Consider the following 13,790-nt stretch of genomic DNA (forward strand, 5'->3'; position numbering starts at 1 on the left):
GGCACAGCTCTCACTGAAATCAATGGGAGCCTGATGATGGGTTATCAATAGTATTTTCCTGGATGACCCCTTTAAGAACCAGTAAGTTATTTCCCTTTTTTGTGTTCCAGCGGTCATAACTTTTATTTTTGTCGCCAGTGTAGTTGTATGAGGACTTGTAATTTGTGGGGCGAGTTCTAGTTTTTAGAAGAACTGTCAGTTGTGGTGGCAGCCTTTGGCCTTTAAGATATGGCTGTAGTATGTCTTGATAGACTGAATGTCAGAATGCGGTATGATGTAATACCATGGTATTGCGTTGTAATTATTTGTATCGCTCATACAGTATAAGTTCAAGTCCCTAAACGTTGCCAGTGAAACAAAATGCACAACGCCAGAATTGTGCTTTTTAGTCACCCCATCTTCAAGAAAAAATGTAATAAGTGATCAAAAAGTCCTGTGTACTCCAAAATAATACCAATAGAAGTTACAGGACGTCCTGAAAAAAATTAACCCCTTGCTCAACTATGTCAGTGGAAATATAACGTTACAGCTGTCAGAAGGCAGCAAATTATTATTATTTTTTTTTTTGCTGTACTACTATTAAAAAAGATGGAAATTTGGAATCCTTATTATTTGGGTCAGAACGATGACATCATTTTCTTTCTGAAATATGTGCGCGGTGAAAACAAGACGAGGGGCTGCTTTGTTAAGGGGTTAATGTGGTCCCCTCTTTAGCACTGTAGAAATTGGGGTAATAAAAGGACTCTCCCCCTAAAAAGATTATTTACGGTCTGGAAATTCAGGTTCATCTTCTGCAAAGATGGAGTTTCTTTCTCACAGAGTTGGTAGAAGGATACTGAAAAGTCTATTCCGGCTAATGACCTTGTAAGAAAGTGACAACCGCATAGAATGATGGCCGGGGTGTTTCTTCTGTACCCCCAGGATAACCCCGAGGTCCTGTCTGTGGTGCGTCTACAAAATACCGTATTGCACAACGTAAAGCCTAAAATCTCTCCTGTTGAGATGGGAGTCTTACTTTGTATCTGGCGGGGGCAGCTAAAGCATTGTCATTCCGTCTTCGTCCTTGTGGGTCGTTCTGCAGAGGACGCCCCAAGGTCACGGCTGCTGTGAAGCTTTGCAAACTTATGAGCCGCCTGCGGGATGTTTGCTTTAGAAAACGTCTCTCTTGATTGACAGGAAGACAAATAGGCAGCGACTCGTGTGCCGAGAGGTCTACATCTTGTATATAATACGCTCATGGATTTAGGCTAGTAGATCGCTTACTTTCAATGCAGGAGGTTAGTATAGGACATCTCGCCTATATTTACTATATTGTCCTAATCCCAATACATGCTGTGCTGAGGGTACGCCTCTTAGTTTCCTGCTTGCCTTCAGTCTCAAAAACTTGAACTTTCTGCACGGTATGCAAGTCGCTGAACGGTCCAATGTACGACTCAACAGTCGTCTCTATGCTCTCTTCCCTTCCGTACTTCCGTACCCCCCAACCCCTACCAAGGTGATTGACCTCACTTTGCATCTGTGCTGGTACCGTACTTCCGGCTTTGGTGCATGTCCAATGACATCCGGTCATCTTTCCACAGCCCCAACGACGTTACACGTATGAGCCAAAGCTGGAATTGCAACACAAATGCAAAGTCACGTCTATCATCGGCGTAGAGGTGTGTGCTTGCAAGAACGGAAAAGGAAAGAGCTTGGACTATTTCAGCTGTAGAGCCGCCCATTGGCCAGTTGTGCAATGATTTGCATACCATGCCAAAATCGGCAAAAGTCCAATTCTCCATGACTTGAAGAGCAAAATCTACAATTACTTTCACCTGTAGTTAGTGCAAAGTATATTGGGATTCGTTTCATATAGTAGATATAAGTGACGGACCTCCTTTGCTGTGTAGAGCTATGGTGTTTAATCCATTGGTCTCCTGGCGACAACTGGAGTCCCACAGTTTGGGAAAGACTGGCATAGATGGTGGTTGTATTATGCTTATGTGACTTCAGTGTGATTGAGCTGATGGGGTTGGATTGGCTCACTCCACATTGTAGACCGGTTTTGTCTTTGCGTTTTCTGCTGACGAGGGCGGCACATTCACAGTTTATACTAAAGTGGAAGCTTTTTAAAGGGGTTTTCCAAAAGATAAAAAGAAATGTATGTGGAGATATTCTGTGAAACAACTAAACATAAACCCCTGTACTAACCTTTCCAATGGACTCCCATCCCCACCGCAGCGCTGCCAGTTCGATCCCTCAAGAGACTGGAGTGGTCATGTGCCATTCATCACTCGTGACTGGTCAGCCAATCATTGGGCTTAATGGGTATCTGTGTGACCAGTGATCGATGTGATCAAGAGAACACTACCACTTTACTCTTGTCTAAGAGACCATTGCTGCGGTGTCGCACCCCGGGGTCCATCAGAGGGGAGTATATTGGTGTTTTTGTTTGTTTTAACCCATTGTTTCTCCATTTGTAACATTATTTATTTTACACTTGGAAACCCCCTTTAAATAAGACTACTTATTGCCACTCCTGACTTGTACCCTATAAAATCACCTGTTTCTGCACTGGGATGTGTCTGCATCCTCTCCTTTTATACCTCATGCTCACACTTCAGATTTGCATATCCCCTTCGCTTGACGGCACAACCTTGTGGTCAACATAACTTCTTCTTACCAGAAAACCTTTTCATGAAGTCCATCTTAAAGCCCTGGTTGTACTATTGACCTGGCAGTATAATATTCGCTCCTGTAGCGTCACACTAGCGATCCAACCAACTGATCGGTTTTAGTTCCTGCCCCACTAGGTAGAGGCTATAGCGGTACATTATTGTGAGCAGATCCCAACCGGTGATTTTATTAACTTCTTGCTATATGTTTTCAATTACTGGGATGACTGCGGTGATGGTAATTGATTTTTGTATGTTTTCTCCCTCGTTTCTAGTGAGCTCGATGAGCAGAGAAGAACTGGGACGTTTAAATGAACATCTCCTCCGGCAACTCAAGGGTAAGGCTCGATATCAAATGGCTGGCGCGTCCTCCGGAGATCAGGAGGCTCTTTGCTGGCTGCCGTGTAACATTGCTTCTACTTATATGCTTCCACTTTCCAGAGAGCATAAACCTAATACCGATACGTGATGGGTTTTTTGTTTCGTAGCACTTCTCTCCCCTGACTATTGCCTTGGCATTAAATCAATATGTCAGCGGGTCCGGCCCTTCCTCTGTGGCAGCTGCAGATGTGCTGTAATCTAAGCTGCCGGCTAAGTATAGGTTACAGTAGAGCTTATCACCGCCTGATGGTATTAGAGCCTTATTTTTAGACTCCGCTTTACAAGCTAGAATGGGTTTAACAGCATTACTGGAAGTGGTGAAGGTTCTCGGCCCCCCACCGCTCCATGAAACCCACCGCCATTCACAAATGTAGTTGGTCACGTGCTCCTAAAACGGCCTCGACTCCGGTCTGAAGGCCGTGTGTTAGGGAGGAAGCGGCATCCTTATACCATCGTGGCAGAAGAAAAAGTGTAGCCCGTTGGCAAAATGAGGACTGCAGTGCATGCTTATGTAGCTAAGTAATCCCTGCACACGTACTTAGAGGACTTATACCGTATGTCCCCTATAACTGAGCTGCCATGTGCCACGTATGGACAGGTTTCTTTGTGTCATGATATAAACACCCAAACATTTTGTATGTTTTTTGCAGCCTTGTTAGATCAAATGGATGTTTCTACGTGGTTCATTAATTTTGTAGAGGCAGGCTCGATTCGAGTTGGGCCGAATGCCGGTGACCCCAGCATACCTGTCCAGCCGGCACATGCACAATGCAGATGATGCTGCAGACGGGTCGCGGATTGGACGGCTTCCATTGACTTCAGTGGAGTTCGGGTCGAAATAAAACCCGCTGTGAATTTTTTTTTTTTTATTTCTCCCCCCTTCCCGAGGAGGAAATGGCAATTGATTTTTCGCTCCTAGTCAGAAAAAAGCTATTTTTCTATAGCCTGTCTATGCGGGGCATTTGCTGCGGAATCCGGAGACAGACACCCGATCCAGATCCCGCAATGCAAATACGCTCGTGTGCATTGGGCCTTGGGTTTTACCATTTGATACTATTTTTTTAGGTTTTTGGTATTAAAATCCAATGAAGGCAAAAATTTGCTAATTGTAATTTTTTTTCTTTTTTTCTCTAGATGTGTTTGAAGATCTCAGTTGTGTTCTACAGGAAAAAGATACACTGTCCTCGGAGCTCCATGTCCGTCACGTCGCCATCGAACAGCTGCTAAAAAACTGCTCAAAACTGCCGTGTCTCCAGATGGGACGGGCAGGCATGAAAGTCAACATGACAATCAATAACAAGATGGTGTGACTCCAACCTGCACAAAGAACAATCTAGAAGATCTCACGCCGCTGTCTTTTTACGTTCTTCAGGATGATTTTTATCCGGTGAGGAGCTTGTTGGTTGATTTTTTGCTCTTCCTTTTTGTATTGGGGAAAAAAAAGCCATCCCAGTGGGATTGAATGAAAATCGGTGTCGTTCGGCACTAGTAAACAATTCGGCTTGGGGTGACTTCAAACTGTGGCTCCATGCACACTATGAGGAAGACCAACAGCACAGGTATCTTATTTCGTCGAGGAGGGCTGTGCCCGTCTTCACACCAGCTAGTGTTATCAACAGAGGTTCTCTTTTGGGTCCACCGTCTAAGTAGACCACTTGTCTTACCAAATCCTGTACATCAAGGCAATAATTCCATCTTTTGCTTTTTTTGAAAAAAAGGAAAAAGACATTTTTTGTAAAACTGGTCAGCATTGTGACGAATCATGAAGCTATCGTGCCTATTTGTAAAATTCTTGGACTAAGGACCGGAACAGACGGGATGATGTGTTACTTCTATAGGCATTTATAGTCTTATATTGATCTTCCAAGAAGCCGCCTTTGTGTGTTACCTTTTTAAGGCAAAAGAATCTTGCAGACGATGGACTGCTTTTTGTATTTTTTTTTTTAGAATGTTCTAAGAAAAAAGAAAAACGAACAAAAAGAAACCAAAAGTCACCATTGCTTGAAATAGCTTAAATTGTATTGCTAGAAACTGTTTACAAGAAGCCTTTTTATGACCTACTGTTTTTTTACGAAGAAATATTTTGGGTACTTTTTAATAGTTCTATATAAGAGTTTTGCTTTATGTGTATATATACGCTTCGCACATATTAGTGTCTGGTAGCGGGGGAGGTATTTGTATTTTTTTTGCATAATATTGGACATTTTAAAGGTAAGCTTTCGCCAGTTTTGTGCCCTACCAGACCACCACTTGTACCTAAGAGGCCGTGCGCTGTCTTCTGCACCGTATGTTTTAACGTATGGAGTTCAGAAGTGTTTCCCAGCCTGACCACGGGTCTACAGACCTGAACTCGAAGCATTATACTTGCATATGGTCCGGAGACCTGTGGTCGGAACGGTACACCTTTCGGAACTCCGTACATTAAACATATGGTGCAGTAGACCGTGTGGACAGCCTCTTGCACTTCTCCACTCTCTAAAGGGGTCAATAGTAGCCCGACCACAAAAATAAACTCTTAATATCGTAGTTCTGTATGCAAATGAACACTTGGCAGCTTCTCCACCTTCAAAACCGTAAAGAGAAGTCAAGCTCTCACCAACCTAATCTCTCTTAATTTGCCTTGATTGACATCTCTGAGGACGCAACCGCATGGGTGTAAGGTTTCTGCCTGGCTCAAGCTTAACGTTCCCCGTCCTCAGCGACGTCCATCAATGCAGCGTAGGAAGAATTGGGTCTGGGAGATCCTTGCTTCCCTTGGCATATGCAGATTAACACCTTGGAGAAGTATTGGGGTACGTCTACCAAGGAATTCCCTGCACAAAATTTGCAGTGTCTTCCAGTGTGAGCAATGTGGATGAGCTTTCAAGCAATTTCATTAACCTTTTGTGCTAGTTCCAAATTCACAACATGCCAATTTATGCTGTGGGTTTTGACCCCCTTCAAATCTGCCTCCTAATCCATGTGTAACCTATGGACCCTGACGCACACCAGTGTCAGAAACTACAGCGGAATTTCCATTACGGAAATTACATCCCATGTGCACGGACACTTGGTAACCCACTTATCCTGGCAGCTAAGGACCCCTTAGGAGGAACAGACATGTTAGGTACTGGTTGGCAGTTTGGGGGGCAAAAAACTGACCGGTTCCCTTTAATCCTTTTTGAAGGTGTTTAATGCACTAGTGACTCGAGAACTCAAATCAAAATGGTCAACTGGGAAGATGTAGCATTAAAGGAGTTTTTTTGGGTTTTGACGTTAAAAGGGGTTGTACTGGAGTTTCAAGTAATCCCCCTATTCAAAGGATAACTTGCTGATTGGTGGGGATCTCACCGCTGAGTCCCATGTTGATCTCAGGAATGGGGATCCCGTGTCCCTTGTTGTCCTCACTGCGAGCTTACTGCACCCCCCACAGGCTATCCATGTTATAGTCCTAAAAAAATCCCTTTAATAAGGCCTTACATGGGAAGCTTTTTGATTTCAAGGACATGATTGGACTTTACGGAAGAACACGAAGGAAATTCTGTGTGAGTTACTCAATTTCCCTCTTCTACCAAGAGAAGGAAGGATCGCAGTCCTTTGTGCCTATATCATGCAAGGGGGGTGATGGGAATGGTCCCATGTCTCACCGATAACGTTTGGTGAGACACCTACCCATGTAAGGCTCAAGCCACACAGATGACTTCTAGTAGCTTAATCAACCTTCCAAAATCACCAATGACCGGCCATTTTCTTGGAGCCCATGTCCTAATTCGTAGAGGACCCATCATCGCTGTAGAGTTTTGACACAATCTACGCAATCACAAGCGTAATTTGGGAGTCTGTCATGGTAGCTAATGGCGTTCAATGGACAATTGAACATGGGAGATTTTGGTAGCATGGTCCTGTTACAGGAAAATCAATACAAGACAATAACTGTACATAAGCAAGTCCTCGTATTCAATGTTCCTTATCATAGTTATCGAGGAGGAAATGTCTGACTCTGTTTAGCCTATGATTTAAAAAAAACAATGCAGAGAGATGCTCTAATTATGCATCGGTGTTTTAGCTATGAATTGTGATGAGATCATCATGATATATTCTATTTATGATAAGTAACTGTTGCTATGCAATACCCGGTGGATCGCTCGACGTAGACTGTCGGATGCAGTGTTGGGGTGCTCATACACATTAGACTAAAGTTGATGGAAATGGATGATTTCAACTTTAAACTATTTGTTCATTGAGTGATATTTAGAGTTGGAGTCCTGAACGACTAACGAGAAATTTGTTTGTCTAGTTTCTATAAGCATAAAAACTGAACGGATTGGTACGTATAAAGAGGCAGTCATTCATCTATGATCAGCTGCCTGTTAAGTGTGAATGGAGACAGGCGGGCTGGAACAATCCCCGACTCACTTCCTTTCCATTCACTAGCGATGATCTTTCCTGTGTCTGTCATTCCCGGGACAGACTGTCAAGGCATTTGGAAGCAATCTGCCCATCATGAGCCACGTTTTCGGCAGTCCAAAATAATTACCTAATACACACTGTGCACTGCTCTCAAATTGGGTCATTGTTGATCACATGAGCAGCTCTGGCCAATCGGAGAGCAAATATAATGCATCAGTAGTCTAGCACAGACCATGCGCTGTAGGGATTAGGTAGTCTGAAGATTGCATCAGCCATCTACGATGGCTAAAAATGGGTCAACCGTGCTTGAATTTTTTCTTCTTGTAGTCGAAAGGTCATTTGCTTTCATGAAGGATCTTTCATCTACGAATTATGTTCCCTTTTAAGAGAACGTTCCTCAGAAAGCTCGTTTGTCACTCGGTGTCATTAAACTGGTCATACATGTTCTAACAACTATAAACTGTGTGACTGCGAAGGCAGACAAGTGTTTTATTCAATGGTTCACCCATCAACCTACTTCTATCTAATGTGTATGGCCAGCCTTGGGGCCGGTTCACATCTCGTTTCCATTTGCATCCACGTTTGACCTCCTAAATACCGAAAACCTCATAAAACGGAACTCTTGGACTTAAGCCACCTCTGCCATTGTAGACATCAAAATAATGTGGTAGACCATGTTCTTTCCAGCACAGAATGCCAAACATGAATGGAAACCTGCTGAAACTCGGACCTTAATGATCTCCATTTCAGCATAGATGGCTTAAATCCAGGGATTCTGTTTGGATCTCCTTTTCGGGATTTAGGATGTAAACCATGACGGGACCCTTGGACGTAAGAAGAAACGCAATGTGAACCGATCCTTACCAAAATATTTTGAAGAAAATTCTGGTGTTATTTATTTTTATTTTTTTTTGTCGTGGAAAAGAAATTGCTGCTGGTATGTTCTAGTACAAACAGCATGTATGAGGAATTGTTGCAACGCTACAATACTTAACCACAGAGGAGCCAGATGGTTTATAGTGAAGCTCCAGAACCAATGTAATACATTTGACACAATCATTTCATTTCCTTCTAGATATTTTCGTCACTGCCAAAGGAAAAGAATTTGTCAATGTGGTTATGATTTTGTATTACTTTTTTATGTTTTTTTTTCTTAGTTTTTTTTGGTGTGAAGCTTCAGTAGATTTGCTTTTGCTTTTTTTATGTTTAAGTATTAAACAATATTTATTTTGAAAACTTTGTGTATGAAGCTAATTGCAAGGATTTTCTGGGACCTACAGGCCTCTACTCATAAGGCCGCCTGCAGACGAGCGGAAATCCCGCCGCTGAAAGTCTGCATAGGAGTGCATTACAATACGCACTCCTATGCAGACGGCCGCGGTTTGGCCGCGCGAAATCTCGCGCGGCAAACAAACCGCGGCATGTTCTAATTTTCTGCGGGGCACGCACTTACCTGGCCGCCGGCTCCGGTCTGCGCATGCGCCGGCTGCGCGGCAGCCGGCACATCAAAGAGCCGGGGCCGCCAGGCGCGGGTGAGTACGCGCTCGTCCCTGCAGGCTCTGGGGTCGGATCGCGCGGCGAGATTTCTCGCTGCCGGATACGACCCGCTCGTCTGCAGGCGGCCTAAGTGTAGGATCACGCGGGTCAGAAATGCTGTGAATTTTCTGTAGTGGAATTACAGTAGCTTCAGAAAATCCACCGCATTTACAGTGCAAACAATGTGGATCGGATTTTAAGAAACCCATCCAGAGAAAATCCTCAGCGTAAGATGATCTTGATATATGGATCTTAAAGTCACAGTATCTCCATTTTAGGGCTTATTCCCACGAGCGTATATCGGCCGGCGTTTTTGGGGTCGATACACGCTTCCATCTAAGCAATCCCCCCTTCCCTCCCACTCACCGGCTCTCTGACTCTCTCCTCCAATCCTGCGTTTGCAATGGGAGAGGGCGGGGAAGGGGCGGAGCTAATCTCCGCTGTCCCGCCCGCTCCGATTGCTGGCTATGGGCAAGGGGTGGGAGCTTAGCTCCACCCCCATCCCGCCCACTCCCATTGCAAACCGCTTGGATGGGAGGAGAGAAGCAGAGAGTCGGTGGGACAACGTGTATCCGCTGGGCGTAAAAACCCGGCGTCTGAATAAGCCCCTTAGGCTGAGGAATTTCGCCATGGATTTCACGCCTTCAAACAAGTGCGCATCAAAATCCACACTATTTTGGTGTGGATTTTCTGCTGTAGATAATCCACAGGCAATCCACAATATCTGAACATACCTTAAGGCTACATTCATATGCGTGGAAAATACACTTCAGATTTTGGTATAGAACCATGTGACATGAATGATCTCTCGCTCACGACCTGAAGGTTGCGGGTTCAATCCCCACTTGGTTCAGGTAGCCAGCTCAAGGTTGACTCAGCCTTCCATCCTTCCGAGGTCAGTAAAATGAGTATCTAGCTTGCTGGAGGGGCAATAAAGATGATTGGGGAAGGCAATGGCAAACCATCCTGCAAAAACAGTCTGCCAAGAAAACGTCACGATGTGACGTCACCCTAGGAGCCAGTCATGACTCGGTGCTTGCACCAGGGGACTTTTACCTTTATCATGTAACATGCATTTCATCTAATTTGAAAGAGTGAATTCTGCACTGATTGGTGCAGATTTGCTGCTGTGGATTTTCTATTGCAGTAAATCCCAGCATTCTGCCACATGTGAACAGAGCCTTAAAGGTGTTGTACCAATTCTAAAGGCTTTGGAACAGCTCCGTACATTGCGCAGTGGCCCCGGGTTGGTACTGCAGGCTGAGTTCCATTCACTTCAATAGGATTCAGCCTGCAGTAGCAACCTGAGCCATTGTGCAATGTACGAAGCTTTCTAAAAATGTCTAGAAGTGAGGAAACCCCCTTTTAAGCTGCATTTGCATATAGTGGATTCTCTGCTGAGGATTTTAATGCGGATCTGTACCAAAATTGAAACACATCTTAATGTGGAATTAATCCCCTCATTCAAAAAAGTGATATCCATAGGGAATTTGCACCAAAATCCCCACCATTTGGAACACCTTTGCTGCTGTGGAAAACCTGCTACGTGTGAACAGACCCCAAAGAAACCTTTTTAGAATCTACTATCTCTACCTTCTTGCCACGGATGGGTGTTTTCTCATGCAGGTGACGTGATCCCACTCACGGGTATTTATTTTTTTAAGTCTTCCACCAACATCCTGTCCATGGTCTTGCTTGAGCCATCTGCCATTCCTGGCCGTATGTGGTGAAATCAGGTGGGTATGTAAACTATATGGGAAGACGGGCAGCACCAAATACCACAGTGTTTCCTGAGTATGAGCCGTTCCACCTCCAGAACGTGGAGATGTGCATGTTCAAATGGCAAGTCACTAAGCTCCTATTTCACTAGCTCGTATCTGGTGCTCTGATTGCTGCCGAACAGACTAATTGGAACACCTTTTTTTTTTTTTCTCTTTTTTTTTTTAATGAGGTCATTTTGTATTTTTTCATTTTTTATTTTTTTTATTTCTAATGCATGTACAGCAATTTTTTTCTTTTCACATGATTTTTGTTTTGTTTTCCACACATTGAGCTCACCATCTGTATTTAGGGCTGGGGGAATGGGTGTAACAGGATGGCACTGGAGACGTGCGGGTTTCAAATGGGGGGGGGGGGGGGGGGGGATTGAGCATTTCTTGCACTGGCAGAGAAGATAATGTGGATACTAGAAGCTAGCGTGACCAGGCATATGTGGTGGTGGATAGCGGAGCGGTGCTGGGATTATTGATAAGTGATCTGGGAGAAGAAGGGGGGGTGTAATGCGTGGGAACAATCTTTTAAAAAAAAAAAAATCTTAATTTCGGCATCAGAAAGCCTCTTTAAGAAGCCACAATTTTGGCATAAATTTCTGCTAGTCAAGCTTTTATATCGGCCAGTTCAACTTGTACAAAGGTGGTATGACGGGACATTGCGGGTGTCGTTTAGGAAAAGCGGGGGTGTTGCCCGTTGTAACCAGCTGTGGTGTAACTGGTTGCCCCGGGCCCTGCGGTCTCTTACTCTGCACTAGTTCTTGTATATACTATTTTTGTAAGATCTGGACACTGGTAAAAGCTATGCTTTTTAGAAAGACCAATATTCTTAGACTTATTTCAGTTTAGGAAAGTGAAGCTTCATTAACTTTTTTATTTTTCCAGCTTTTGGGGTGTATTTAAGTTTTTCTGTTTTGTATATGCCTTTTTTTTATTTTCAGTTTTTGGAATAAAAAAAAAATATTTTAATGTACAAGTGACTAACTTCTTTTTTTTTTTTTTTTTTCAAATGCATATATTTACAGGGTGTTCACACTATGCTCTGGAGTACTTCTCCCAACTCCTAAAAAAGGGTTTCGGATGAAAGCTTTGGACAGAACCGTGGGCTTTGTTGCTCAAACATTGACCAATAGGGTCTCCATTTGAGCAACTTTCCTTCTTAGCTTCCATCATTTGGAATATTGTGGTTGACGGACCACCGGGCTGTACACCAAACCATGCCATCAACAGCCGGTGTCGCCTGTGACTCTGATGTTCACTTCAACATGCAGAACTCTTCTGGGCTCATAGCAGAATCCTAAATAGAGGGGGGGGTGTCCTGTAAAGGAAGCACGGCTTATGGCCCCAAATCTTTGCCCGGGGCACACGGCATATATATGGGATTTGGAGCATATGTCCATACTGAAATCTGCTGTTGAGTTAAGCAGCGCACATCTGTGAAGATACATTAGTCACTGCTTAAGATTTTCTCCCATTCCGGCTCCAATATTCAGCCGCTTTACCCAAAGCCTTTCTCTGTATGATAATTAGCTAATGCAGTCTATTCTAATCCGTGATGGGTTTAACATGTAATTAGGGCGATGCCGTCCTCTTCTTGCTGCTTCCTGTATTTTATTCTTCCTCTCATCCTAATTATTAGTCGTTTTTCTCCGAATTTCAGGTTTGTTCTCTCACAAAAGTGAAGTTTATTTTGTGGATCGAGTTCAAACATTTTTTTGGAGCCGGTTCCCAACATGAGTCAGCTCGCAGCGTCTGTCATCTGACGGCTCGGATTAGGTTGCTTTCGGCTTCATTTAGTTTTAACCACTGAAGATCATCTTGCAGAAGAAAGTTGGGATTGCTTACATGGCGCAATCGGCCCGGTTTTGGTTCAGAATTCACATTGGGATTAGTAACGGAAGATTACAGCCGCGCATAGAAGAAGTTCTCGTGTTTAATAAAAAAATATGTAAGTGTGTGCGTGCGACCGCGGAGAACCGGCGCGAGCGCAGAGGGAACTCGCATCCTTGGGAATGTCCTAAAATTGTCAAAAATCACCTTGTTAACATCTTAAGAACCAGAGTGTTCGGTCTCAAAGGACCAGACCCCTTTTTAGTGATTTCATACATTTGGTGGTTTTATAGCCCTATTTTTTTTTTTTTTTTTTTTCCTTCCTTGGCCTGCCAAATTTTTATTTTTAAGGTGACCTACAGTATAGGGCTGTTTTGTTTTTTTTTGTCTATTTTCTATGAAGTTTTTCTAGTTTTTTGAGGGGTTAGGCCGCTTTTGTAATTGCACACACCTTAGTGCAACATTTTTTCACTATGAACAAGGATTTTTTGGAGTACAGATCGGCGTATTTTATTGTACTTTTTCTGTCCACAGGGAATGTGTTTTTGCATGCAGCAGACAGACCCACATTGATTTCAAATTGCTAATTGGTCTGATTAGTTCCAAATGTGTTCTTTTTCCAGCAGAATCTTGCAGTGCTTCACGCATCTCCTTGCACATTTGCGCACCCTCATTGATTTCTTTGGGAACCTATGGTGTGCAAATAGAAAAACAGAACATGGGCGCGCCAAAATATGGGACTGTGAACAAGCAATTGACATCAGTGTGTTTTAATCTCTCCATATTACGCATGCAAATACATCAGTGTGAAGCTGGCCTAAGGCCACCTGCAGGCGGGCGGGATTTCCTGCGGAATTTCCGCCCCTGGAAGCTGCCATAGGATTGCGCTAACAAATGCAATCCTATGCAGACGGCCGCACGAAAACTCGAGCGGAAAACAAACCGCGGCATGCTCTAATGCGAGCCCCGCACAGAAACGTCACTCACCGGCCGCTGGCTCCGCTCTGCGCATGCATCGGCTGCCCGGCAGCCGACACACGAAAGAGTCGGGGTCGCTGGAGCAGGTGAGTGACATGCTGCTCTCTGCAGACGCTCGGGTCCCGCTGCAAGAATTCTCGCACCTGGATCTGACCCGGCCGTCTGCAGACAGCCTGAAGTGTACAAAAAGTAAATAAATAAAATAGCTTTGTTTTTAAAATTAGTGCATTAACACTTTTTTGTTTGTTTTGCT

General features: G+C 44.0%; 1 protein-coding gene across 2 annotated transcripts in view; it reads left to right on the plus strand.

Annotated features, from left to right (window-relative positions):
- The window catches only part of C4H21orf91 (chromosome 4 C21orf91 homolog), a 37,624-nt gene extending 28,964 nt beyond the window's left edge, over window positions 1-8,660 (plus strand). For both annotated transcript variants that reach the window (XM_066599103.1, XM_066599104.1), the window contains exons 4-5: window positions 2,930-2,992; window positions 4,170-8,660. In XM_066599103.1, the coding sequence (XP_066455200.1) occupies window positions 2,930-2,992; window positions 4,170-4,345 (239 nt within the window). In that variant the 3' untranslated portion in view covers window positions 4,346-8,660. The remainder of the gene's footprint in view (window positions 1-2,929; window positions 2,993-4,169) is intronic.
- Window positions 8,661-13,790: the final 5,130 nt, after the last annotated feature.

The sequence above is a fragment of the Eleutherodactylus coqui genome, chromosome 4 (assembly GCF_035609145.1).
Source record: "Eleutherodactylus coqui strain aEleCoq1 chromosome 4, aEleCoq1.hap1, whole genome shotgun sequence".
Classification (NCBI taxonomy): Eukaryota; Metazoa; Chordata; class Amphibia; order Anura; family Eleutherodactylidae; genus Eleutherodactylus; species Eleutherodactylus coqui.